Here is a 26,924-nt window from a genome sequence, read left to right on the forward strand (position 1 = left end):
CAACCTCCTGGTGTTGCTCCATGTTCTCAAAAGCCTTCTCACAGGCATGACATGAATGGGCATTCCCAAGAAAATGAAAAGAAGATCCACAGGTAGAACAATGCATATTTTCAGATATACATTCCTAGTTAAAACTCGGAAATTCGTAGAATAAACTGTTACAAAAGAAAGAAAAGATCAATCTTTATATGATCCACAAACAAAAGTGGAATTAACAAACACCTAAACACTGTATGTACCTTTTTACTTAATTATCTACCCTCAGACTTGACTAATTGTGAGAAAACCCTACTCATGGAAACACCAGAGAGGTCATCCAAATTTGGTGTTCCATTATGAGCAGCAGAAGCACCGGGATCAACTTGACTGAAATCATCGACTTGTGGAGAGAGCTCGCCAATAAGGATGGTGCTGTTTTCTTCAGGATCATCTTGAATGACAGCTTCTTGAAGTTGAAGTGCATACTCCAGATTCCACAACACATCGCCCATTGATGGCCTGTCTACACCAAAATCAGCTAAGCATTTCTCTGCTGTTTCTGCAAACTTCCTGAGGGAATCTGGTCTTATTTTGCCCTCAAGATTGGAATCTATAATTTGTTCCAGTTGTCCCATCTTCTGCCACTTCATTGCCCATTCAGCTAAGTTGACCATCTCTCTCGGAAGAGATGGATCTATGACAGGCCTAGCACAAAGAACTTCGAATAAAACAACACCGAAAGAATAAACATCAGATTTTTCTGTCAGCTGTTGCCTTCTAAAATATTCTGGATCTAGGTAGCCAAAACTTCCTTTCACAGCTGTGCTAACATGAGTTTGATCAAGCTCAGGCCCTGTCTTGGATAGTCCAAAATCAGCAACTTTTGCCATAAAACTCTCATCAAGCAGTATGTTTGCGGACTTGACATCACGATGTATAACAGCTTTAGCATCGCCAGTATGAAGGTAGTGCAGACCTCTGGCCGACCCGATGCATATCTCCAGCCTCTGCTTCCAGCTCATACTGGGTAGATCTGACCCATACAGATGGCTCTTGAGGGTCCCATTCTCCATATATTCATAAACTAGAATCATTTCATTTTTTTCATCACAGTATCCCATCAATGAAACCAGATGCCGGTGGCGGAACTGAGAAAGCATCTCAATTTCCGTTCGGAACTCTGCAAGACCTTGTTGGGACTTGGGATTACCCCTTTTCACAGCCACCTTTGTTCCATCATACAAAACACCCTTGTATACCTTCCCAAAGCCACCTATTCCAATGACCAAACTCTCATCGAAGTTGCTCGTTGCTTCCAGCAAAGCTGCAAAAGGAACGCGATAACTCATGTTTGAAGCAGCACTTATGGTTGTTCCGTTTGAATACTTGCTTCCCATGGTGTGTGAAGTGCCACCATTCATAGATAAAGGAATCCATATTTTTGACTGGGCAAGCTTTTCTTGTTTTCTTCTTCTATGCATGCAAAATAAGATGCCAACCATCACCAACACAACTGGGACACCTATACACACACCCACGATGACTCCGACATTCTTCTTTGCCTTTGAACTCGGGTTAGTAGGAACAGAATCTACCTGACTAAGGCTGCCCTGAGAATTATTCAACTTCAGAAGTTCCAGTCCATTTAGGAAGGCATCAGGATAAGCACTCCTTGAAGATGGGCCCACACTAACGTTAAGCCTATTACTTTTAGCGGTTGGAGTAACATAATCATTGTAATAAGCTGTGGCCAAAATTCCCTGAGCTTTCTGACCAGGATCAAAATCATGAGCCACGTTCCAGGAGTTAACATAAATGTTAAACAGCAGCTGATTGGCAGCTATACTCACTATGTCACAGAAGTGTAAGCGAATGAAATATTGGAACCCAGGATCCACATTAAACGTCCAGGTCACGTTAAAATTGGCATTAGGATCATCACCAGTACCAGCCACGTTCATCTTACTACAAGTACCATAAACTGACGGTGGTGCAAAATCTGGTGTTGCTCCATCTGCTGGATATTTTACGGATCCAATCTTACTAACCGATTTAGCTGAACTCGGCTGAATCAAGAAACTTTGATCAGTAACCCAAGTTCTCCAAAGTGTATCATTATCAAACGACACCAACGATCCACCCATGTTTACCCTAGCAACTGTTTCGAGAGCCTGTGCATACATACCACTAAATGTCCCAGCTGGACTAATGGTGGAGGCATCATCAGTTATAAGAACATCAGGTACAGAGACAATTTCCATAGCATTTATATAAGCAAATGAATTGCTCGAAGGAGAGAACGTTACTACAAGGTCATTCGAGGTAACATTTACTGAAAATTCCTTGACAGAAGCATTTTTTGGAGAGAAATTGCCAAGAAGAACATTCTTTTGAGTGGAAACAGAGAACATTGCAGTGCTCATATCATAACCTTGGTAAACAAACGGGTAAAAATAAAGGCGAATCCAATGCCTCCCCGTTAGGCTAATTGGAAATTTATAGCTGGATTGTTGAGTAAAAATTCTAGCAGTTTGATAAAGGGGTGAATCATTAGCTTTTGTAATTGAATTTGAAGGGGTATCAGCCAATATATCTTTTGTAGTTGACAAAAACTTTGAAGCTGATTTATCAGCCATAAAAACCCTATTACCAACATTAGTATCTTTAGATGATCCACAATCTACTAAGAAATTATCAGCAGGTTCAAAACCAGAAACACACAAAACTCCCAACACCAATATAAACAAACTCTTTACTAACAATCCAAAACCTTCCATCATCATTCAAATCCCAAAAGAACACAAAATTAGACCTTAAAGGCTAAAACAAGCAGTTCTTGAAAAGGAAAAGTAACTCAAAGAACAACTATTTCATCACCACAGAAGCACAATATATGAAATACCCATCAGAAGAAACATCAACAGAAGGGTAAAGATGTCACCTTTTTCATTCAAAAGAGCTCCAAGACTGATAAAAAAGAGAAACCCAAATCAATAATGAACAAACAGAACATAAATCAGAAGAAAAACTCTTGAGGGGTACCAGAAAATATTTGTTTTTATTTTTATTTTTTCAGGTAGCACAGAAGAAAAACAGAATGATATCTTGGATTTTGGAACATTAACAGGCAGGTTGATGCTTTAACTGAAAACCCCACCTCAGAAACAAACAAATTAATAGAATTTTAAATTCAAAGAAAACAAAAACATCATTTTCTAGAATGTGAACTAGCAATTCATGAAGTCAAAAGGGGCCATTTTGTATAAATATTTGTGCCAAGAATTAATATTTTTGAGGGTTTTGGTGGTGTTGACTCTTTCTGTGTATGGGGGAGTGGAGTTATGTTGTTCAGCCCATTCATGGAGGGTAAAGAAGAGAGAGAAAAGATGGTGGCAATAAGGGTGTAAAAGTAACAGACAATATTTATTTGAGCAGAGAAGAGTTATGGGATAAAAGAAAAAGAAAAAAAAGGAGAAGAAAGCTAAACTAGTGGAGCAATCCATTCTTATTTTTAAAAAATAATTAATTAAAAGCTACCCCATTTCTTTTATCTTTTACTATTTGTGTATCTGATTTTAATTTTTAAAAAAATTAAAAAATAAGTAAGACAATCAAATTAAAATAGATGAGATATGAAAAATGAAAATAAAATAAAATCATTTATTGATATTTTATGTATATTTATTGAAAACATAATAAAATGATCTCTTATGTTTGAAAATTCCATTCAAAAAATTACTTTAAATTCATCGAATAAAATGTCAATTTCAACCTAAATTTAGCAAGTAGGCCAAGTCTTTTCATTTTCTAAATCTTATCCTGTAAAATTGTCCTTTTTATTGATTAAAATATAAATCACAAGTCACTATAAGAAAGCAATTTGGCAACAAATTAAACTTGGACCAACCACTTTACTTAATAGCATAACTATGGCAGAGTAATTCTTTAATTTAATTTAATTAGTTACAAATTTACAATAAGATGGATATTTGGTGGCTGTTTACATCAAATTTGACATTTTCCCCCATAATTGATTACTTAATTAATGTTATTACCCAACAAAGGAAGCTGAGTCTAAGGCCACTTCCTTTAGATTTAATTTCACTTTCACAACTACCTCGCGATCATTTTTTAACACGAAATAATAATAGTATAATGCCATTAAGTGATATAGTTTGTAAATAATCAATAAATATATACAGGTTTTTGTATATTTATTCAAATATAAATATACACATAATAATCATACTTAATATATAAATATTGTATATTACAAATCTTTTTCCTTGATCATCAAATCTTGTTAAGTTTTCCTCTAGGCTTTAATATTATAAGATATCTTAGATGTATGTTTATATTAATTATGATTAATTTATAGTAGTTAATAGACTGAAGTCTAAAGACATGTTTTTTTATTTTAGATAGAAAGTCGAAGATTATGGTAGAAGAGTAGTAGATAATTAAGTATTGTCATATTTTTATTATAAGTGTAATTTAGGTATCACTTAGTTTTTTTTTTCAATATATAAATTAATATTTGTTGTTATACTTGTTTTGTATGTTGTCTCTTTTTCTTTCTTAATTTTCTATTTTTAGCTAAGGATCTATAGGAAATAGTTTCTCTATCCCGTAAAAATAAAAATGAATTTTATGTACATGCTGTCGTATACCCCACATATAATCTAATACTTGTTCACATAAAAATTTACTTATTTTTCTTTGAATTAGTTGATGTTTGTAACTTGGGATCGACAGTGTCTTAGCGTGTTGGAATTTTGTTTTGTGTTATTAATTTCATAATCTCCATGCAATTTCTTAATTTTTTTTAAAAACAATTTATATCATCACTTACTTTTTTTAATTATGTGTAATAGATAATATTTCCGGAATATCATTATCTTAAGCATGTATTAAGGAGGGTTCATCGAAAATAACTTTATTTTTTATAAGTTAAAAATAAAACTACATATATATTATTATCATTTCAAACTCTACTAATAAAATTATATTGAATATGATATTATGTTATTTATATCACTATTCTTTTCACACAATGACACACTATATATATATATATATATAAAAAAAAAAAGGTTGTGTATGTCATGGTAGCCACTTACAAGAAAAATAGTGGTAGGTGAAATGGTCCATCAATCTTTTTCTTATATGCACGTATGTTATCAACGAACACATCTTGGTCTTTCAATCAAATCTATTATAGTTCTATGCATATTAATCATTTCTGTTGTTTTTACATGAATTTCTACATTATTATATGTACAAGGCACCTTATTTTATTTTATTTTATTAGTTATATCACGCCACATTAATTAATATAGAGCCAAAATAAAAATTTGAGGTTTATAAGTATTCAATGACTTTTTAATAATAACATATTGAATTTTGATGAAAGTTATTAAGTTTGACTGAATTTATAAGTCATATCTTAACTTTGTCCTTGTATATATGTGTGTGCATACATATACAATAAGCAAAGGCATATATGGCGCTCTCTCTCTTTTCTAATTTTTTGAAATGTAAAGTTATGAATAAATATAATTATTAAAGCTAATTTTGTACATCTTATAGATATAGATATGAAAAATTATTAAAATTGTAAAAGGAACAGTGGAATACCTTTGAACCTATAATTTCAAAAGTTTTTTAACATGGTAAAGCTCTGATTATTAAATTTATTAAATTTAAATTCAAAATAGGCTTGTCCATATTAGTGTGCCTATTTTCTTAAAATTCTAGATCTACCTATTATAATAAGATGAGTAATCAAGTTGTCAAATAAAAAATATATGATTAATCTTTTAAAAGCGTGTGAACTTCTTTATATATTTAGCCACATGACTATTTTTATGACTTGGTATAGGTTTGTGAGGTTTTCAAAGGGACTCAGGACTAAATCAAATTAGGGATTAAAATAAGAGGGGAAAAAAATGGAGAGAGATAAATATAGGACAAATGGCTACACATAATTGAAAGAATTTAGGGACAAAATATGGACATAAAGGAAAACTACAAATAATCAAATATCAAACGAAGGTGCTTGCTTTTTTAGTTTTATTTTTAGGACAACTGGAGGGATATCTCCAGCTGGAAACAAATAATTAATTTATAAAAATTTGTTGCATTCCATTTCCCATGGAAAAGCCCAAGCCCCTTGTAATTTAATTAAATTCAGCATAATTTCATTAATATTATTACAACATAAAATAAGATGGAAAATTTAATTTTGTAGTCCTCTATAAACTTGTTTTCAATTTTATGTCTTTTTTATAGAAGTTTTATATTGTTACATCTAAAAGATCGATAATATCATTTTTTTTCTATTCAATTTGTAAGTGGTCATAAAAGATCATTTCCTCTAATGGACACTCACAAGTCACATGTGTGTATGTATAAAGGAATTAAGTTGTGTATTAAGGGGGTCATTTGGTTTCAAGTAGAGTTATTTAAGGATTAATAATCTTAAGGATTATAATTTAGGGTGTGCATAATTATATTGTAAATAGAGATCATGTTGATAGTTATTTTTCATAGTGAAAAATAATAGAAAATTTATGAATTTATGAAATAAAATATTTTCCATTAGATTTGAAATCTTTTTTCATATTCAAAATTCAAAGCACAATTCTTTGAACTTGCAATAAAGGTGATTTTAACGCTAAAAGCTCTTAACTAGCTATGGTTAAAAAAAATTAATTACACCTTAATCCTTAAATTTGTGGTGACCTATTTGTTAATCTACAGGGTTACCATTCTGGACGATGATTAGTCTCAATTGACCAAATAAAACATAAAAAAGTAAGGAAAACTTGCGTAAATGTTTCCATCGGCCATCTAGTTTAATTACCAACATGGTTGAAGTATATACAATACCTATACATTTTTCGGTTGATATATTGTTCCCTTCGGTCATCTAGTTTAATTATCAACATGGCTGAAGTATATACAATACCTATACATTTCGGTTGATATATTGTGTATAGGTATGTATACTATCTATACACTTCGGTTGATATGTTATGGTATGTATACTATATATATAATGTATAAAGTATACAATATATACACTACATATACACTTCGGTTGATATGTTGTGTATCGATATGTATACTATATAATATATGTGTGTATATTTTATACTTTTATGAACTAGATGACTCAAAACATTGAACCGTAATTTTCCCCAAAAATGATGATTCAATTACATTTATACTCGTTCAAAATAAACAAGACAATCGACTGTAAAGTTGGAAGGGGAAACATATTCTAACAATCAATAAAATGTGTTATAAAGTGTTTTGGTATTGAAGTGTTAGTCACCGTACATATTGAACGTTTTAAAAATAGAGTCCATTTGAATTAACCGATTGTACACAATAGTCAAACTTTTCATAATCATATTCAACTCTTATAGTACACAAATCAAAATTTGAACATATTTGTTAATCTCCTTCTTAAGGTGAAAAACAAAGACAATTACCAATATTCAACTAATAACCAACACTTGATTAAAGCAAAACCAATCTCTTAATCATCAAAACTTTTTGCTTCAATTGATTCTTTTACAATCTGAGTGAATTTCCCCATTGGTACCCGTTAACGGACTAATATTTCCCATATTAATCATAGACTGAACAAAGCTCTGAAAAAATGTATTTTGGTTACTACTAAATGTGTTCACAATTGATAAAGTTGTTCCTGATGAAAATAACTCTTGATCTGATTGCAAAAGCCCTTGATTGTTCTGCAAATTCGCGTAATAATTATTATCGAAACCATCAGACGTGGTGGGATCAAGATTAGCCAAGGCTGTTGCACTGCCATTTTGAGGACATATTTGCCTCAGGTTAGCTAAGTAAGTTGTGTTTAAACTCGGATCTGGATTTCCTGTGCCATTGAAATTGTAAAGCCGGGCACTGAATACACGACATTGGGCACGTCCAAATGTATGTGCACCTAATAACAAAGATTTATCGAAATTAATTAATAAATTCTTCGACTTCACAAATGGATATACAATCAAAACAGAGCTAATTGATTAATTACCAGATAAGGCAACTAGATCGGTAATGTTAAGGCCAACAGCAGTAAACTTTGCTGTAATGTTGGTTAACCCTTCAGTAGGAGAAGGAATTGATGTATTAGCTCCTGCTTGGTTTGCGGTTCTACTGTCTCTTCGTCCTAATAAAACATTCCATGAAGGACCACCTGCCTGCACCGCATAAAGTATAAGAAAGAAAGGAAGACTTTTGAAACGTCTCATCTAAATAATCATTTCATTAAGGGTAAAAGGGGAATTTTAAAGTTGAGTTGTTTTTAATTAAAGAAATATGACATTTTTTCGTACCTGAGAAACAGAGGATTCTGCAGCAAGAGCAAGAATATCGGCACAAGAGACAACACCAGGGCAAGAAGTTTCAAGAGCAGTTTTAATGTTGTCAACAACGTCGAAACCTCTTGTGGAATTTGTATTTGGAGCTGCATCTTTCTCACTTACTATATTTGTTGTAGCGTTGTTATCTAACAAAAGTGAAGCATCACATCCCTGTGAAATAACAAGTATAAATGAGCTAACAAGTATAAATTATGTGTAAAAACGTAATAAGTAATAAGAAAGAGTGAATTTACGTTGACAAAGCAATCGTGGAAATGAAGACGAATGAGGCTGGCTCCGATGCGTGCATCAGACTGTAAAGCTTGTTGAATTACATTTTGGACAATACTTGAAACATTTGGACATGTAGTTGAGTAAAAATTGGCACTCAATTGGGCATTTGTTTCATAGAAACTACAAGTTGATAGCAAAATGCATATAACTGCTAAAATATAAGGAGACATTTTTTTTTCTTGGTATTTATTTTTATTATATTTAGGTAGAAAAGAAGTGAAGAAAGATAGCTAGACAATTTCTTTTTCACTTTTGTCTCATGAATTAGCTATAAGATCTAGGCAATATATAAAGAAAAAAAAGTGTCTTTGTCTTCATGTATTATTGTTGACAATTTCCAGTCAAACAAAATAATTTACTTTATTTGTAAGTATGTCTGGTGAAATAATTAGCAAGGCAAGATACTTAAAAACACCTCGGATTATTATTTTTCTACTAAAACTATGTTTGGTCTTAAATATTACCCTTGAATTTGGCTATTTTAAAACTTTTATTTTCGAATGTTAACAGTGGTAAATTCAAGATTTTCGCCATTTATCCCTTGAACATTGTCCATTGGTGTGACAAAAAGCGTGAGTATTAGAAAAACAAAAAGTGATCTTCCAAATGAGTATTTGTCTACTATATTAGGTACCACACAATCGTATACGATGATATATTTGTTCCAATCATATATTTCTCTTGCCATATCTTAATATATAATGCATATTTTTATCCCAACTTTTTATTTGTTATTAAAATTTCATCCATCGATAATTCGATATAATAACTACTTATTTCAACGTTGTATTTTTTTAATAACAAATTTCGGGATGTTAGATGTATTCCACTCCACCAATTAGGCAAATTGGGCAAAGAAGTAGTCATATGAGACTTTTTCAATATTTGAATAAAATATTAAAAATTCCGGTGATTTCTTATTTAATTAAAATCTTATGTAACAAGTAGTCGATGATTTTTTTTATATATCTATCTATTTCAATCTATCTGATATCGTTCGAATTTTGAGAGTCAAAATTATTTCATTTTTATCGTGAATTTGGACATGAGATCTTTAAATTTTTTTAAAATAAAATTTATATATTGAAAACCTACATAAAAACTAAGAAGTAATACAAGTCGCAATAATTGATAATTCGAAATATTTTTGAAAAATATATTAAAAAATTACGATAAAAGAAAAATTGTACCATCTTGAAATTCAAAGACACTTTTCTCATTAGAGAACCTTCTGCAATAATGGATGCAAGTTGTGACTGATTAATAAAAATCATTAAAGTTGATTTAACGTTTTCGATAGTAAATTTTCAAGGATTCTCCATAATTTAAGGAAAAATCAGAATGTGGGCAATATGTTGCTGTATTCAATTTTAGTAATCATAAATTCCCTTTTCCAATTTAAAAAATTACATTTTCAAATAAAGTTTAAGATATTTTATTTGGACATTGCTATTTCACTTGTATTCAAGTTATTAAAACTTTTGCACATCTATTTGCTTTAAAAAAAAATCTGACATATAATGTCTCTTTCAGGACAAGTTCTAATAATATAAAGGACATACTCCCTCAGGTCCATTTTACTTATCATGATTTATTATAAATAATTGATCTAAAATAACCATTAGTTTAGAAAATTAATACATAATTAACTTTTAAAAAATTCACCTATGGTGAAAGGAGGAGGAATATTAGATTGAGATCAAACAATAAAATTTATAAAAAGTATATTATAATTTTTTAGATTAAAATCTCATATTTTTCATCTATAGCTTTCTTTTTAATAATTCTTGTTTTTAATAAATGACAATAGAAGATATAATTATAACCTCTCAGTAAGTCAATATGTTTGCAAATAATTGTTGTTTGATAAAATGACAAATTAATAATGTCTTTTAAACAATTGCTTTGATTAGGTGATTATTAGGGTTATTTATCGATAGTCAAAGAAAATAGTTTTACTCCAACTACTCTCACCAAATCCTTATAATATCCAGAGGAGTTGCTACCTAATTACTTCTTCTCTTCACTTCTTCGTGGTACCGTTTAAATTTCGAAAGTCAAATAGTTTAGTTTTAATCATAGTGAAATTCTTAATTTAAAAATAAATAAAAATTACATATTTAAAAATACTACGTAAAAAATATTATAAGTCACAATAATTAATAATTCAAGATATTTAAGAAAATTACGATTAAATAATTTTTTATATTTTTTAATTCCTCTAGATTTAAAAATTAATTATGTACTCTTCCATTTGATTGGAATGTTTTTGTATTCAACTGACTATCCAAGCCAACCAAGAAAATATAAGCCTAAAGAGTCATTGTTTCAGATTTCACTCGTTATACAATATACTATATTTATTGAATATATATAGTACTTGAAGAAAAATTCATGTCGACCAAAAAGTTAATGACCTTTTCATTGGTGACGACAAATCAGAAATTTCAATAATTTTTGACATATTTATTCATATACTTTTTTCTCTTTATATATATATATATATATATCATAATTTTTCAACTAGAGCTATTTTCCTATGCGTGACTTTACGCCATTGCTTCTTATATAAAGGGAGTTTTAGAATTCTCAGTTAATAGTTAATTACGTTTGTGTGTAATTTATTTTCTAATACCTTAATTATTGGAGAAAAGGCATAAAATATACTCAATGTCATGTGTATATTTTACGAATAAAATACATTTTTCGTTTCGATTTCCTTATTTTTCTCATTACGTTCCTTTTCATTCTTTTAAATTATTTTCTTTCACTTTACCTTTGATTCCTTCTTTATCATTGACCTCTTTTTTCTGTTTTTGGAAACTGTGCATTATATTAGTTTGCGTTTGGACATGAGATATGAAGTTATGATTTCAAATTGGTGTTTGGACATGTAATTCAGGATCATGATTTTAAATTTTAGATTCTTCAAAAGTATGATTTGAGATTCAAATCATGATTGAAACTTTTCAAATACAAAACTTGACCCATAAATTTTTATTCTGAAAAAAAAAAGGATTCATGCTCAGCGTGAACCGATTGTTCGTACCACGTGAAAGGATTATATTAAAGAATAATTAATTACTACTATTATTGACTAGTGGATCTTTATAAAATTATGTGTGTTTGAAAGTCTGTAATCGTAAATATTTAATTATAAATAATTTTGAAGACATGTGATTTATCAATGTGGTGTCTTAGGTCATTCTGATATCTTGTTTATGAACTATTATTTATTCATTTGGTAAGATTGCGTACGAATTGGAGAAATTTCGATAGTTCTCACAACTTGTGAGATTTTTATGTTTATAAAAAATAATACAACTTAAGAAATTCAAAATTCATATTCAAATAAAATTTTAACTTCAAATTTTGAGTTCGATATAATTTGACGAGAGGGTGTTGCTCGGATGGTAAGCACCCCTCACTTCCAACTCGAAGGTTGCGAGTTCGAGTCACCAATGGAGCAAAAGGGGTGGGAGCTCTTAGGGAAGGGTAAAAAAAAAAAAAGTATAAAAAAAAGAAGAAAAAAAAAGAGTTCGATATAATTTCATATTGCATGTCTAAAGAGACCTTCGTGACCATGTGTGGACCTTTTATAGCCTTGCGTTTGGAATGAATGAGTTGGGCCACTATAACTTGGGCCTTAATAGAAGTGTTTGTTACGAGCTTGGAAAATTGGGCATGCTTAAGGAAAGGGAAGTCCATATCTTCTATGTTTTTGTGAATTCAAGTATTTATTAAATTTAGGGGTGTATCATTTTTATTTGATTTTGATCTTGGAACGTCTTTTTTCGTCAAAATTGAAGGCAAATTTATGTCAAAATATAATGGAAGACATATTTGAATTAAAAACATATAACAACAAAAGTATATTTAAACTAATTCGAATGATGTATGAGTATATTTGATCATTTAATTCTCTGTTAAAAAATTAAGACATCTTATGATATTCGGAAAGTAGCTAAGGCTTGACTAAATCACATTCGTGTTAGTGGTAGTAGTTCTCGTACTTAGTTGTAAACCTCAATACTCATACACTCAAAATTACCTAAGATGAGATCATTTATATTCCTAATACCTTCTTACATGTATATTTTGGTTCCAAAAATAATATCTACATCGAAAACGGGGTTGAACATAAAAAATTAATATGAATTTACCTAATATTGAGTCTAATACCATGTGAATACAATTTAAATATTTACTCCAAAACCTTAGGTATATGAGTATAAGGGTAAATTTATTTTAAAATCTTATAAAAATCAACTTAAATAGTATCCTAATATACGCTTGTTGTAAGATATCGTATATTTCTAACAAGTTGTGTCATAGCTATGAAGATGAAGTGTCAAGCAATTTTGTCCTCAATATCTTTCACACGTTGTACGCAACATCCCAAAAATAATTATAGAGATGACTTACATGCCTCACAAAAGTCATCGTCGTTTTATAAATTTCTGCCCAATTGGCTTGTACGTAGAAAAGATTGGACGAGGATTCAAGCTTTGAAAATTATAAATTAAGTTCATACTTCTTTCGTCCACTTTTACATGTTTAGTATATTCAGTGTGTGAAGTCATCAATGTTAGACAACTAAAAATGGACAAAGAAGTATATATAAATTGAATAAAAACTATATATTGAGTTCACGAAAACTCATAGGTCTGTAAATTGATAATTGATACCTTCACTTATTGGTTGAATTCAGTCCATTATTCTGCATGCAGCATAGTTTGACGAATTCAAACTCTTCAAGTCTTGTATATTATCTGGCATATTAGTTGGCTTCCCTAATTTAACGTGCATTAATTACTTAAGTCAACCGCAACGCAGTAAAATAGAGTCAATGCTATGAAGTTTACCGTTGACTTACCTAGCTTCATGGTACTTCTCATGATTTAATATTAAATGTTGGATGTAATTAAATATTCTCTTTTGCCAAATAATTCATGCATTAAGTATGAATTATAAAAAAATAGCCAAATATTTATGTTTTAAACTAATTTGGAAAAGTTGAATTACAAGATTAAATAGGTGTTTGCACATAAAAATGATATTTAAAAGAGAAGAAAATTGGAGCTAAGTTGAAAAGATTATTTGAAATTGAATTTGTCTTTAAAAAAAAAACAATCGCTTGAAAAATGGGTAAAACCAGCTTCTCAAATTTGAAATACATTCAAAAAAATTAAAACAATGAGAATTCATATACACTCCTGTGGAAGCTCTAAAACTCTTATCCTTATAGTAGTTATTACTACTTAGGACTTAGGAGTAAAAAACTTAAAATTAAGATCGAAATAAAAAAATTTCGCTCGGTATTCGGAATCCGCACTCGATTAAATTCGAATGACACACTCCCAAAATGATTTTCTACACACCCAAAATTTGAACCCGATACATTTGATTAAGGGTGGAGCAGTTCCACCTCTGGACCAACCCATATTGATAGGATCGATTTAATCGAAATAGTTTGATAATTGGTAATACCATCCAAAGAATGAGGGATAGACCGACCGGTAAAATAGCAATAATTATATATACGATTCTCAATCAACAATCTCATCAAAATATAATATATAAACCTCAAACGTGATCAATCTCTATAACCTATGTCTTAACTCAGGCGCGGAGGAAGAGCATTAATTAGTTACGGGTTTGAATGAACTCAGGATTTTATATTTGTATTAGAAAATTCATTAAATATGTATAAATATTTAATTACGGATTTAATAACTATGAGGATTATGAGTTTACTAAAATTCAGAATTCATAAACTTTAAATTCTGGCGATACAAATTGTCTACAGTGTGAATGATAAAAAGGACAATGCAACCCAAAAATAGAGGGTCAACTTTTGCCACTAAGCTGCTGGTCAAGAATAATCCAGTTCCTACTTAATAATTACTCCATCTAATAACACGATATTTCCTTTATAAAGTAATCCTTAAGCCTCATTGTCTTTCAATTCTATTCTTGAGTTCATTATTCTCTAGCTCAGCAGCATGGCTAGTAGTCATTTTCTCCTACTTGTTTTACTTCTTTCTGTTTTCTCTGTTTATGCTGATGGTAAGCTTTCTCCATTTTCTATATTTAATTATTTGGGGTTGAAACCTTTTTGTCTCGATTAATTTGAATTCGTGTCAGATACGTCAACTAAGGAGTATAAAAAATCTACTTGTATACTAATCCAAATTCGTGTTTGATCATATATATATAGGTCCATTACTAGAAACAAAGGTTCTTTCCATCGTAAATTAGTGGAAAACCTACTTGCCTAACTAATCCGAATTCACACTAGCTAGGTCTACTAAGGGGGGTAAATGTACCTATACTGAATTGAAAGGTTTTCAATTCTCATAATTTAAACTTGACATCTTTGGTTAACGACAGAGGAATACTCTTTTTCGTATATTATCTTTGATTATTTGATCTTTGATTTATTTATTTATTTTGTTACATTTTATTTGTAGTGTTTGTGAGCCTAGATTGTGGATCATCAGAAGCATACACTGATCATGAAACTTCAATAGATTGGTTAGGAGATGCTGACTACGTAGCCAATGGAGAATCTCATGTTGTACAATCCAACAACTCATTATCACACGTAATGAACACTCTAAGAGTGTTCACAACCAGGACCAAGAATTGTTTCCTAATCGATGAAATCGAAAAGGGTGGAAAAGTTCTAATTCGAGCTAGTTTTTACTATGGAAATTACGATGGGAAATCAAATCCACCATCATTTGCACTTCAATTTGATGGAAATCATTGGGCCAGTGTTACAACTATGAGTGATCAACTTGTATATTATGAGACAGTTTATGTCGTTAAAGGCGATTACCTTACTGTGTGTCTTGCTCAGACAGAGGACAATCAATTCCCTTTTATCTCAGCACTTGAAGTTCGTGGCTTGGATTCAACTATGTATAGTCATGTTGATGATAATCATGCTTTGTTCTTAAGAAGAAGAGTTGCTTTTGGTTCCAACAAAACTATCAGGTAAAATATTCTACCTAGCTATACATCAATGTTATCTTGTTGCTTCTCTTTGTGTTAGTTAGAGTACTTCTACTTAGCGTTAGTCAGTGGTGAAGTCAGAAATTTCGACTTGCTTCATTTGTCTAACTCAAGAAGGGAAGATCGTTCAAGTCCATATAAGAAAGTCCCCCTTGCATCACTGATGTAGGATTGTATTCATTATTCCCGGACTTTGATACCATGTTAAATAGATTTTGGACCTATCTCAACTCAAATGCACATTGAGTCTTAACTCAACCCCAAAAGCTAGCTCAAAGGGGAGCCCGATGTGAGATTTTTTTCATTCATCAATCGGACTCCCTTCTGATCATGTAGATCCACACCGGATGCTGATAGAGACTAAATATATCTATATTTTTAGTTCTCTGTTTTATGATCATATCATCATTCTGTTTTCCGGATTAAATACAATGACTCGATATATTTTGAATTTCTAGTACTTAAATATTCTCTATTTTTTAAAAGAAAAAGTCAAATATTGGATTAAAATGAACATAAATAAAGGGGCATGAATAGTGAAGATTCATATATTCGATATATATATGGACTTAGTTGCTACTTAACTTTCGAAGCTATACAACATTGGGGTTGTTGTTTTTACTTCATTAAACAAATTTCTTTTGAGACCCCATAAAGGTAAAATCTGTCTACGTTCTATCCTCTCCAGATCTTACTTGTGGATTACACTGAATATGTTGTTGTTGTCGTAACAAATTTCTTTTGATCAAAATGGACAGGAACACAGATGATCCCTATGACAGAATATGGACTCCTGGTTCTGGAAATTTAATAGAAACACTCACTAGTGATGCCACAACTATTGACACTAGCCATGGAGATCAACCCCCACAACAAGTGTTACAAAATGCAATTTCCACAAACAATTCATTAAATATCATATCATGGAACATGAATTTTCTTCCTATTGATAGTGTTATCTACATGAACATGTACTTCTCTGAAGTAACTCAACTTGATGTCAACCAAACAAGATCATTTAGAATTTTTCAAGACAATGAGTCTATCTCTGACCCAATTTTGCCACCTTATGAGGATTTTATTCAAATGTATGTTAGCAATCTCACTGTTTCACCAGCCACTATTTTTTCTGTTGTGAGAACCACAAATTCAACACTTCCTCCTCTTATCAATGCCTTGGAAATATTCACTATTGGTAATGCACTGACTGATGGAACAAACAGCCAAGATGGTATGTACACCCTCTTTTTAATCTGTTGTAGCAGATAACTTATTTCAGGTTACTTATAGTTATTTGATTGTGTAAATTCTTTAACACGCTTTCAACGTATAGAAATTAATCTCGATTTATGAGTTTGACTTCTATATGTTTGATAGTATAAAAGATTGTGTACACTTACCTAAAAGATTATCATAGATAATTGTCCAGAGACCATAATAACTATTGATAACTTGAAAACAATATGTGTTTATTTATATTATCAGTATATATAAGTTAAATACTTTATTTATTGATATTTCTAGTATTGTTGAATTATAAATGGGATATTATACTTACTGAAGTACTATATATTTTTTTATATATATAGTGGAGACTTTAATGTCATTGCAAAAGGAATTTGAAGTATTACAAGGCTGGATTGGTGATCCTTGTCTTCCATCACCTTTTACATATGATTGGATCAATTGTAGCAGCAGTGATCCACCTCGCATTACAGCACTGTAAGTAAAAATTAATTCATTTTAATATGTGTTTTTACTTTTTAAGAACAGTCTGATGCACAAAACATTCCGCGTAAGGTCTGCAAAAAGACCTCACCCAAGGGGTATAACACAAATAGTTTATACTAATGCAAGCATTAGTGATTGTTTTTATGGTTCGAACATGTGACCTATAGGTCACACAAAGATAATTTTATTGTTGTTTCAGGGCGCGCACCCCTTTATATAATTGTAATTTTTTTTGTTGAAATAAAATTAATTTACAGGTACTTGAGCAAATTCAATCTATCAGGATCACTTCCAGATTTTAGTTCCATGGATGCTCTTGAGACAATGTAATGTTTCTTGTTTTTTTTTTTAAAATTATTAATTTAAATACATTTCTTCCTAAATAGGGATATTTTAATTTTAATTAATTTCTAACTCTTTTTTTTTTGTGCTTCTTGGATTGCAGTGATTTGAGTAACAACGATTTGGATGGACCTATTCCTGATTTTTTTGGCACATTACCGAATCTAAAAGAACTGTTAGTATACAACTATTATATTCTGATCGATTTAATTAGCTTGTTTGGTCAATCTTCTCGGATGATAAAAGTATTTTGAAAAAATATTGATTTATTTTAAAGAATTAAGGTGTTTGATAAAAGTTTTTTGTAAAAAATAAAATAAAATTTCAAATAGTAGCAGAAGTTGAGAAAAAGGGGATTTCCCGTCAAAACACTTTTTGAAATTTTGACCAAGCACAAATTGTTGCTCTATAATATTGAAAAAAATATTTTTCGAGTTAACTAGATAAACTTTAAAAAACTATTCTTTTTTATAAGAAAAAATAATATATATTTTCCAAAATAAACAGATTTTGTAAAACTTAACCAAACAATCTATAATTTATATAAACTAACGATATTATAATTACTTTATAAATAACTTAGTAATTGTCTTTCTATATTTTAAAATAATTATGAGCTTGTTTGAATGGACTTTTGACTTTTGACTTTAGAAATCACTTATAATTTATTTTTATTATTTTGATTTAAAATAAGTGCTTAGATTTTATTTTATTTTTATCTAATTATAACAAAAATATTTAAAAGTTATTTTAACTTTAAAACACCTAAAATAAGCTAATACAAACCTACCTTTGTAAAAAAAAAAATGCTAATGCTTTTATTTTTATCTTGTTATGATACATAATTTTGGTCTAATTTCTTTTCAGGAATTTAGCAAATAACAAGTTCACTGGACCAGTCCCTGCTTCATTGTCAAACAAAAATGGCCTAACCATAGAGTAAGCAAAAGCAACATTAAACATATCTTCTGTTATATTTCTTGAACTGTTTAGCCATTGAAAAGTTAAAAATTATTTTACATACCTAATAAAATTGTTTTTAATCTTTGTTATTTCCATATAAAACATATCAAATTATAAAAAAATAACATTTTTAAAAATACTTTCAAGCTATATATCAATCTAAAATGTACTTAACTAATAAATAAACAGATCATATTTTCATCAGCTAATTTTGTGTTTTTTTTCCCCAGTACTTCAGGCAATTTAGGTTTGTGCAGTTCATCTGATGAATCTTGCCAAAATAATGATTCATCATCACCAGGAAATGATCAACCAGCAACTGGATCAACCAAGAAAAATAATAAGAAGAAGAAAAATAATATGCCAATAATACTGGGTACTACAATTCCAGCCTTCTTGCTTGTGTGGGCTATTGTGGGTATTTTTGCTATTTTACACTACAAAAACAAAAGGGCTACTACATCTCTTGTCAATCCAGGTGAGGTTAAGAAACGGTTTGGATATAGAATTGTTATAATTTTTTGGAATTCGAAAAACTCTAAAAGGTTATTTTCGTAATTTTTTTACTATTTATTTTTTAACACTATTTTTAAATCCAATTAAATATGCACTAATATAAAGTTGCAATTTTCAGGGCAAGCTAGTGGAGGCAGCACCCCTTTTGTAAATAGAGTCCAAATGTCTGAAAATTTTGAAAAGAATCCAGAGGTTGCTGCCCATGATCATGAGAACTCAACAACTGTTTAGCTTAACCTGATTCTTAATTTCAAAAGGAAAAATAATGCAAGGTTAATTAGAAATATCAAATTTATTATTGAGTTGGCTAGCAAGAAAATAATGCATGTAATGTAGTGTAATGTTTAAGATTTTGTAATTTGTTGTAATTAATGTTCTTGTTGTTTTTGGATCATAGTGGCTTTGTTTATCATACCGATTCTTCCAATAGTATTTTTGATCTTTATATTTAAACTATCAGTAAAATAATTTTTTGATATTACCTTTATATAATTTATTATATATTGAAATAATTTCTTTAATTTCTTTTTTTATTTGAATGAATTGATCAAGAACTTGCTCGATCATCATTTCATTTAATATGATGGGTTCTCTCTTGTGTATTATTAGCTCTAGGTTCACTTAATAGTACTCTATCTACATTGATGATAATTATTAAGGTAGTTGGCGCTAACAATTAAAATTATATCATCTTATTTGAATTTTTCATTTAAGGGGAGCAACTATTCCTATCCCATTTATTTGGTTTGATGCTTGTATAATACGATTAGAATTTGAATGAACTAATTGACTTTTTATTAAGAAAGACATATTTGAGGGGTCAACTTCTTGGACTGTTATTCTTTTAATATATTTATAATATAATTTTAAAAAAATTGATTGACATGGTGAAAAATGAAAATGAATAGTGTCTGTAAAACAAAATAAGGATTTTATGCATATATCTTATTTTATAGTATTACCTTTATATTCTCCTTTATGTTTATCTTTTTGTGTAACGAACAATAGTCCATTCGCCTTCAAAGACCTCTTTTTTGGGTCCCTGTATTGATTTAAAATTATTATAAGAGTTATCAGAAAAATATTTGAGATAAGGCATGAATATATCTAAATTACTTAGGGTTTTATCATCTCTTTTAACTAGTTTAAAATATAATAAACACTCTATAAATGTCGACGTGAATTGTGATATAGAGATTGTGTGCATACTTCCCTGAAGGCAAATGAACAACAAAAGAATTGGACACATGTCATTTCTTAATTGATTTATTAATAATTAGTTAATACACATAATTATTGACATTAAAACTTATATATATTTAATTATTTTAATTTCTTTCTTTTGTAATATATTTTTTCCCTCCTCACTTTGAATAATATATAGTTTCTTCACTTATATTTTTTTTTTTATCTTTTCGTTTTTAATTATTTTAAGAAACTTACGTGTATTTTATATAATTAATTTTGACATTTTAATCCTTTTTCACGTTTTATTTAAACTTTATCTGATTGAAGATACCACATCAACACAAAAGTTACATGATATATAATAGTTATAGAACTGAGTTAAGTTAAGATGTATCGCTGAAATTTTGCTCATAATTTAACTTATGCCTTATCCCAAAATGTTTTAAAAATTATAGTAAATCAAAATAATTTCACTCTCCTTATAGTATTAATAGGAGTAGTAATAAAACTTTATATAAAATAGCATGGAATAAATGTTTTTAAGATGAAAATGGTATTGCTATTGTTGGGCTTTTGGGTTTTGGGTTTCGAAAATGTTTATATATTTGGCCCTTTTCTTTTCCATTTCCCCCGTTTCTCTCTCTCTCTTTCATCAAAATCACCTGACGAAGATCAGTAGCTCGCACCTCTTCTTCTCCGGTAATCTCTTCTCCTTCTCTCTCTATCTGCGTATCGATCTATACATACTTATCTGTTCATTTATGTAACTGTAGATTTTGTATATCCAGCAAAAACGTTAGGGTTCGTACTTACTGTAACTTATCATCTAGGGCTTTTCGCTTTTGTCCTAGTTTTCTTTTCAATTTACTTATCCAATTGTTAGTTTTTGTTTTAGCGCTATGCGGCGGCAAGTGTAGATTAGTTAGCGCTATCGAATTGTTAGTTTTTGTTTTTTGGTCGATTGAAGTATGTTATGTGAATAAGCTTTACTTTTATCTGTTTGTTTGAGTTTAGAATTGTGATATTTTGTATTTTGTTTAGCTGGATTGTTGTGGATATATTTACATTGTGTTTATTCGATTGGAAATTTTGGAATACTCTCATCCAAATTCAAATATTAGAAGTCGGTTATGAAAATAAATAAAAGGAAAAAAAAATTAATGTTACTTATTGGAAGCTGTGAATTTCAAGTTAAGCAAAAAGGATTTTAGTTGTTATTATATTTCCTGGAACAATCTGGAAGTAATTTGGTGGAAGTACACGTTTTTCATAATTTAGTTCTTATGACTTACACATGTAAGTTGTTAATTTGCATATGGAGTGACCAGTTGCATGCTGGGAAATTTTGAAATACCTTTTTTTCGTTTAATTGTTGCTTACTTTTTTGGTGACTGCGCCATTTTGTGTGCTTTTCCATTGTTTCACTGAGTAGCTTGCTGCCATACTTACACATTCTTACATTTAGTGTTGTAAATAGAATTTGAAATTGGGATCTTCAAGTTGCATGGTAGTAACATAAGCCTGAAACTTTTAATGGTTATTTGCTTATTTACCTTTTCGAATTTTATCTGGTGTTTTGAAGTGGTGAACTTGATTATGAAAACTGGCTTTCACTGCGTCATATACTATGCATGTTCAGAAGTTTGTGTTTTTATGCTTCGTGGCTCTCTCTTGGCATGTGTCCTGGCTTAAATTTTGCTTTGATTACTTTCTGATGCTTTCGTCTTTCTTTTTTCGCTCAATTCGATTCTAGAGATAAATAATACTTTTTGACTGGCTGTTCCAATCACATTCCTTTTCAGATAATAGGTATTTACTCATTGGAAAGGCTTCCAATAATTTCTCCCATAACCTTTCCGAAGAAAAGGATAAGGGAAGCTGCTGTACAACCAGGAAAAAAATTCTGCATGACATCTTGACATTTCTGCAATGTCAGGATTACCCAATGTATTTATCTTTCTTGATAAAATCTATTTGTATACTGCTATTTCTGTTCTCCCCTGGATCCCACTTTGTGGGACTACACTGGGTATGTTGTTGTTGTACATTTCAGTTCTGTTCTTATATTTAGTTGGCCCCTTTTCTGTTCACTTTCCTATTCTTGGAAGAAGGACTAGGTGCTAATATTGTACAAGAAGTTGGTCAATGCTGATAGAATCTAATTTCCACCTCTCCTGGATTTAACAATTACTCTCGTATTCATGGCTGTTACTTTTACTTTGACTGATCTTCCATATTATGTAGTTACGGCGTTGATCTGTCTAGTAGATGAAATGTAAAGAATCTTGCTATTGTCCCAATTTAATTGAAATCAAGCATGCTTGCCCAATGTTTGTGGCAGCATGTGACAAATGTCATTTATAAGTCTTTCGCATTATCTACACCTTTATCGCTGCTATCTGAAACTGTCAGCAGTGTTGAGGCATGGATATTGTTAAAGAATGACAAAAGTCCCACATCGGTGATTAATGAGATGGGTGGACTCCTTATAAGGCTTGAGCAATCCTCCTCCCTTTGAGCTAGCTTTTGGGTGTGAGTTAGGCTCAAGACCTAATTTAACAAATATCAATATAGGGCTTCTGAATGCGGAAGTCAAATTTTCTTTCAATAGTTATGAAAGACTAATTTCTAGATCAGGCTGATTCACTGGGAAAATGAATGGACATCCTAAATTGGGTGTTCTCTTAATTACTTCTTACTGTTGAAGATAACGTAAGTTTGGTGCATCTTTGGTATCTCAGTACTATGTATTTCAGTTATGGACTTCCTATTGTGACTTTGGTGAATGTATATTCTTAGCCATTTGTAGATGGCTGGCTTTTCATCGCATGCATGCATATATCACTCCACAGAAACCAGCTCCTTTTGCTGGATGAGCAATTTTAAGATCTAATGTCATGATTGCTTGATTATGCTGAAGGACAGTTAGGAGTTGAATATTTGAGTTTATGGTTGAATAAGGGAAGTTGAGCAGCTTTATGGACCACTTCTGCTATTATTTGATTGATTACCTTTCTCTCTGGTGTATTAGATAGATGTCTTGGATGACGTAGTTTTTAGATGATTTCTTCATGCATGAAAAAGGGCTGTTCTAAGCTGAATAATTTTTTAGCAGTTCTCTCATAACTTATTTCCTATTTGGTTGTAGTCTTCTCTAAAGGGATCAGCTTCAAATCCTTCTGACAACACTGGTCGCTCATTTCCTTCTTCTTTCCCTCCTCAATCTGGTGCAGCTTCCCCTCTTTATCATCACTCTGGTGAGTTATTTGCTGGATTCTTATTACTTTCTCATACTTATGCCGATCTATCAATAAACTTCTTCCTCACAGGAAGTATTCAGGGGCTGCATAACATTCATGGGAGTTTCAACATTCCTAACATGCACGGGGCACTTGGTTCAAGAAACACAGCAATAAATACCGTCCCTTCCAGTGGTGTCCAGCAATCTGGAAATAACCTTTCTGGTGGTCGTTTTTCATCAAACAATCTTCCGGCTGCCCTTTCTCAGGTTTGTGTAATGTTTCTCTCATCATTATTCCATCTTTTTGTATTTGATATTACCTAAGTGGGAAAGGAAAGGAGGGAAAAGATTCAAAATCATTGTCATTTTCTCTTCTAGGTTCTCTCCTGCACTTGGTGAAGTTTATTTTGAGATGGGATAACTTTTAGAGGGGGGTGGCGTGGGATTTTGATTCTGGAAATGATTTAGTTTGCTCTTTGGAAATGGATTTATTAAATTTTATTCTGGAAATGTTCTTTGTTTTCTTCTCTGTTATATGCCTTGGCGTTATTTCCTTGTATTGGATATCTTATGTGTCTGTTAGTATTTGTGTTGCAGATATCTCAAGGCAATTCTCACGTTCATTCTGGAATGACAAGTAGAGGTGGTATGAGTGTTGTTGGTAATGCGGGATATAGCAATAATTCTAGTGGTGTAGGAGGTTCTATTCCTGGGCTTCTCCCAACTTCTGCAGGAATTGGTAATCGAAGTTCTGTGCCAGGTCTTGGGGTATCCCAAATTTTAGGAAATGCAGGCCCAAGGATGACCAACTCAGTGGGAAATATTGTTGGTGGGGGCAACATTGGAAGAAGCATTAGCTCTGGTGCAGGATTGTCTGTGACTAATCTTGCTTCACGGTTAAATATGAACGCCAATGCCGGTTCTGGAAATTTAAATGTTCAAGGACCTAATAGGATAATGAGTGGTGTTCTTCAGCAAGGTAAATTAGCTTTGAATAGATGCTGATTCCCCTCTTCCAGTTTGCTAGCTCCCTTGTTTTCCCTGTTGGTCAACTAGTAATTTTTATTTATTTTATGTATTCAATTTTTTTTAGCTTGAATGACTGATGGTTTCCCTCTGGCATCAGTTAACTCCTTTGGCTTCTTGCTGGTTGTTCTCTTTTTTACCATCCAGAATTATTGAAGAGATTTTCCTCACATTTGGCAGAGCCTCAGCTAGTTTCATTCTTTTGTTTTTTTCAGCTGCACTATTTCATGCTTTGAGGTTATGATTAATTTTCAATGTAGTAAAAATGAATGTGGTATGTGCTAATTTTGCTAACCGCAAACCTTGGTGGATGAAGTTACTGGAATTATGGATTTCCCAGTTTTCCTTATCATTCATTTTCAGACATATTTTTCCCCACATTATATCAGGTCATCTTTACTGGAAGGAAAATGGAGATATTATAAGATTTTCATAAATTTGTTCAAGTTTTGTGTGCTGTTTCGGTTTTATTAATATATTTTCTTTGACCAAACTCTACAAGGTGTTTTTTTGATAACTTCAGCCTATATTTTCTTGAGAATTTTTCCACATGACAAGTCTTTGAGTTATGAAACCTCCTTAACATTTGAAAATATATAATAACCTACTCAAGATTGTGGACTAGAAGTGATATATATATATATATATATGTATTAAGGGGGGTGGGTGGGCTTGTAATTTACTACCTAGTCTCACACACATGAGGTGAGTGTGGGACTGGTGCTAATCTTATATTCTGTCCAAAAACATAACATATTGGATCAAAACTGAACTTCTACATCAATTAAGGAATTATGCCAGTAAAAAAAAGAAGTAAAAGTAAGGAAAAGCTTCAATACAAATAATACGACCTTCTATTCGAAATTTCTGAATTATGGCTTGAAAGAAGAAGAAAATAGTAGGGGTAGTGCAACAGAAAGAGGTGGAAAAATTGTTTGACGGTTTTGTTGTTTGTCAATAAGTTCGTTTGGATTGAAAAACTATGTTTTGGTTTTTGTTCAACTTGAGTACCTAAATAGCCCGGTTAGAAATTCTTGCAGCTTTTGTCATTGCATTCGCATAGGGATGTCATTTGCAGCTTTTGTCATTGATTTCACATAGAGATGTCATGTTTAGATAGGTAGGTTAAGGTATATGTAACACCCACTGTTTCTAGGTTGGTGAATCCTCTAGTGCTAATGGTAGTATCTGGAATCAGCCTCTCCGCAGGTACTTTCTATGTTAGCAAATTCCTATTCTGCTGGTGGTCCACTATCTCAAAACCATGTCCAAGCAATGGGAAGCCTTAATTCTTTGGGATTGTTGAATGATGTAAATTCAAATGATGGATCTCCTTTTGATATCAATGATTTCCCTCAGTTAAGCAGTCGACCTAGTTCGGCTGGAGGACCTCAAGGACAAATGGGTAATTAAAGTTCCTTCTTCTAAACACTCTTTGCTAGTGCTTTTATCATACAGTTTAGAAAGAATACTGATAATACAGGATTCTCAGGTTCTTTGCGGAAACAAGGGCCCAGTCCTATTGTTCAGCAAAACCAGGAATTCAGCATTCAAAATGAAGATTTTCCTGCTTTACCAGGATTTAAAGGTGCTTTTTCTCAATGCACAAAGCTCTTTCAATTTGTCTTGAGTGAGATGATCAAGTGGTAATATGCTACACATGTTTGTTGTTGCACTTTTTAGCTGGGATCACAAAAGTAAGGGCAGGAGTAGGGAGTAAAAAGAGGACACTATGGAAACCTTGTTCCTTCCGTAATTGCGGAGGTGACGTGAAATCAGAGATTTTTGTAACCTTCCATGTCAGACTTTTAATGTTTTTAATAGGATAGAATGGGGAAGGGAGTTTTTTTTTACTTCCCTTTGGCTGTACCAAAAAACATGAAATCGATACATCTCCTTGGCAAGGATATAAACAATCAACCTCTCCAACTCATCTTTTTCTTCACTTGAATATAAGGTGGATTGCGAGTTCACAAATTCTGATGACAGTAGCTGCTGTCAACTAACAAGCTCAAATTTCCTCTCTATTATGAGTATCCTGGCTTTGCCATATAGCTCTTTTTTCCTTTGAGAAGGAAAGGCAAGGGACAGGGGTTTCCGCATTTATGGATGTGTTATTAGTTATTTCTGCCTGAATTTTGTGAAATATGTACTTATGAGGAAAAATAGTTTGTAAATGTCTTCTTTGCTTTATGGTATGAGCGAGTTTTTTTTTTTGGGTGGGTGGGTGG

The 26,924-nt window shown here is 31.3% G+C and overlaps 4 protein-coding genes across 7 annotated transcripts in view; 2 read left to right on the forward strand and 2 right to left on the reverse strand.

Moving 5' to 3' along the window:
* Window positions 1-74: 74 nt before the first annotated feature.
* Window positions 75-3,421, reverse strand: LOC102606389 (receptor-like protein kinase HERK 1). Its single transcript, XM_006363283.2, has one exon. It carries the CDS (start codon window positions 2,760-2,762, stop codon window positions 252-254), a length of 2,511 nt encoding a protein of 836 aa, XP_006363345.1. The 5' UTR covers window positions 2,763-3,421; the 3' UTR covers window positions 75-251.
* Window positions 3,422-7,368: 3,947 nt separating this feature from the next.
* LOC102578391 (peroxidase 15-like) lies at window positions 7,369-8,905 on the reverse strand. The gene is made up of 4 exons (XM_006363284.2): window positions 8,627-8,905; window positions 8,346-8,543; window positions 8,045-8,210; window positions 7,369-7,954 (listed from the first exon to the last, which is right to left on the reverse strand). Exons 1-4 carry the CDS (start codon window positions 8,834-8,836, stop codon window positions 7,548-7,550), a joined length of 981 nt encoding a protein of 326 aa, XP_006363346.1. The 5' UTR covers window positions 8,837-8,905; the 3' UTR covers window positions 7,369-7,547.
* A 5,646-nt stretch (window positions 8,906-14,551) lies between these two features.
* On the forward strand, window positions 14,552-19,646 carry LOC102578733 (putative leucine-rich repeat receptor-like protein kinase At2g19210). The gene is made up of 9 exons (XM_006363285.2): window positions 14,552-14,735; window positions 15,140-15,668; window positions 16,445-16,917; window positions 17,276-17,408; window positions 17,675-17,743; window positions 17,863-17,934; window positions 18,627-18,698; window positions 18,953-19,200; window positions 19,357-19,646. Exons 1-9 carry the CDS (start codon window positions 14,672-14,674, stop codon window positions 19,467-19,469), a joined length of 1,773 nt encoding a protein of 590 aa, XP_006363347.1. The 5' UTR covers window positions 14,552-14,671; the 3' UTR covers window positions 19,470-19,646.
* Window positions 19,647-21,031: 1,385 nt separating this feature from the next.
* Window positions 21,032-26,924, forward strand: part of LOC102579065 (probable NOT transcription complex subunit VIP2) — a 9,566-nt gene continuing 3,673 nt past the window's right edge. For 3 of the 4 annotated variants that reach the window (XM_015303403.1, XM_006363286.2, XM_015303404.1), the window contains exons 1-7: window positions 21,032-21,125; window positions 22,229-22,373; window positions 23,575-23,683; window positions 23,756-23,934; window positions 24,265-24,646; window positions 25,892-26,098; window positions 26,186-26,281. In XM_015303403.1, coding sequence (XP_015158889.1) covers window positions 22,356-22,373; window positions 23,575-23,683; window positions 23,756-23,934; window positions 24,265-24,646; window positions 25,892-26,098; window positions 26,186-26,281 — 991 coding nt within the window. In that variant the 5' untranslated portion in view covers window positions 21,032-21,125; window positions 22,229-22,355. The remainder of the gene's footprint in view (window positions 21,126-22,228; window positions 22,374-23,574; window positions 23,684-23,755; window positions 23,935-24,264; window positions 24,647-25,891; window positions 26,099-26,185; window positions 26,282-26,924) is intronic. The other variant, XM_015303405.1, reaches the window with a different exon arrangement.

Source organism: Solanum tuberosum, unplaced genomic scaffold, assembly GCF_000226075.1.
Source record: "Solanum tuberosum cultivar DM 1-3 516 R44 unplaced genomic scaffold, SolTub_3.0 scf00433, whole genome shotgun sequence".
In the NCBI taxonomy this organism is placed as follows: Eukaryota; Viridiplantae; Streptophyta; class Magnoliopsida; order Solanales; family Solanaceae; genus Solanum; species Solanum tuberosum.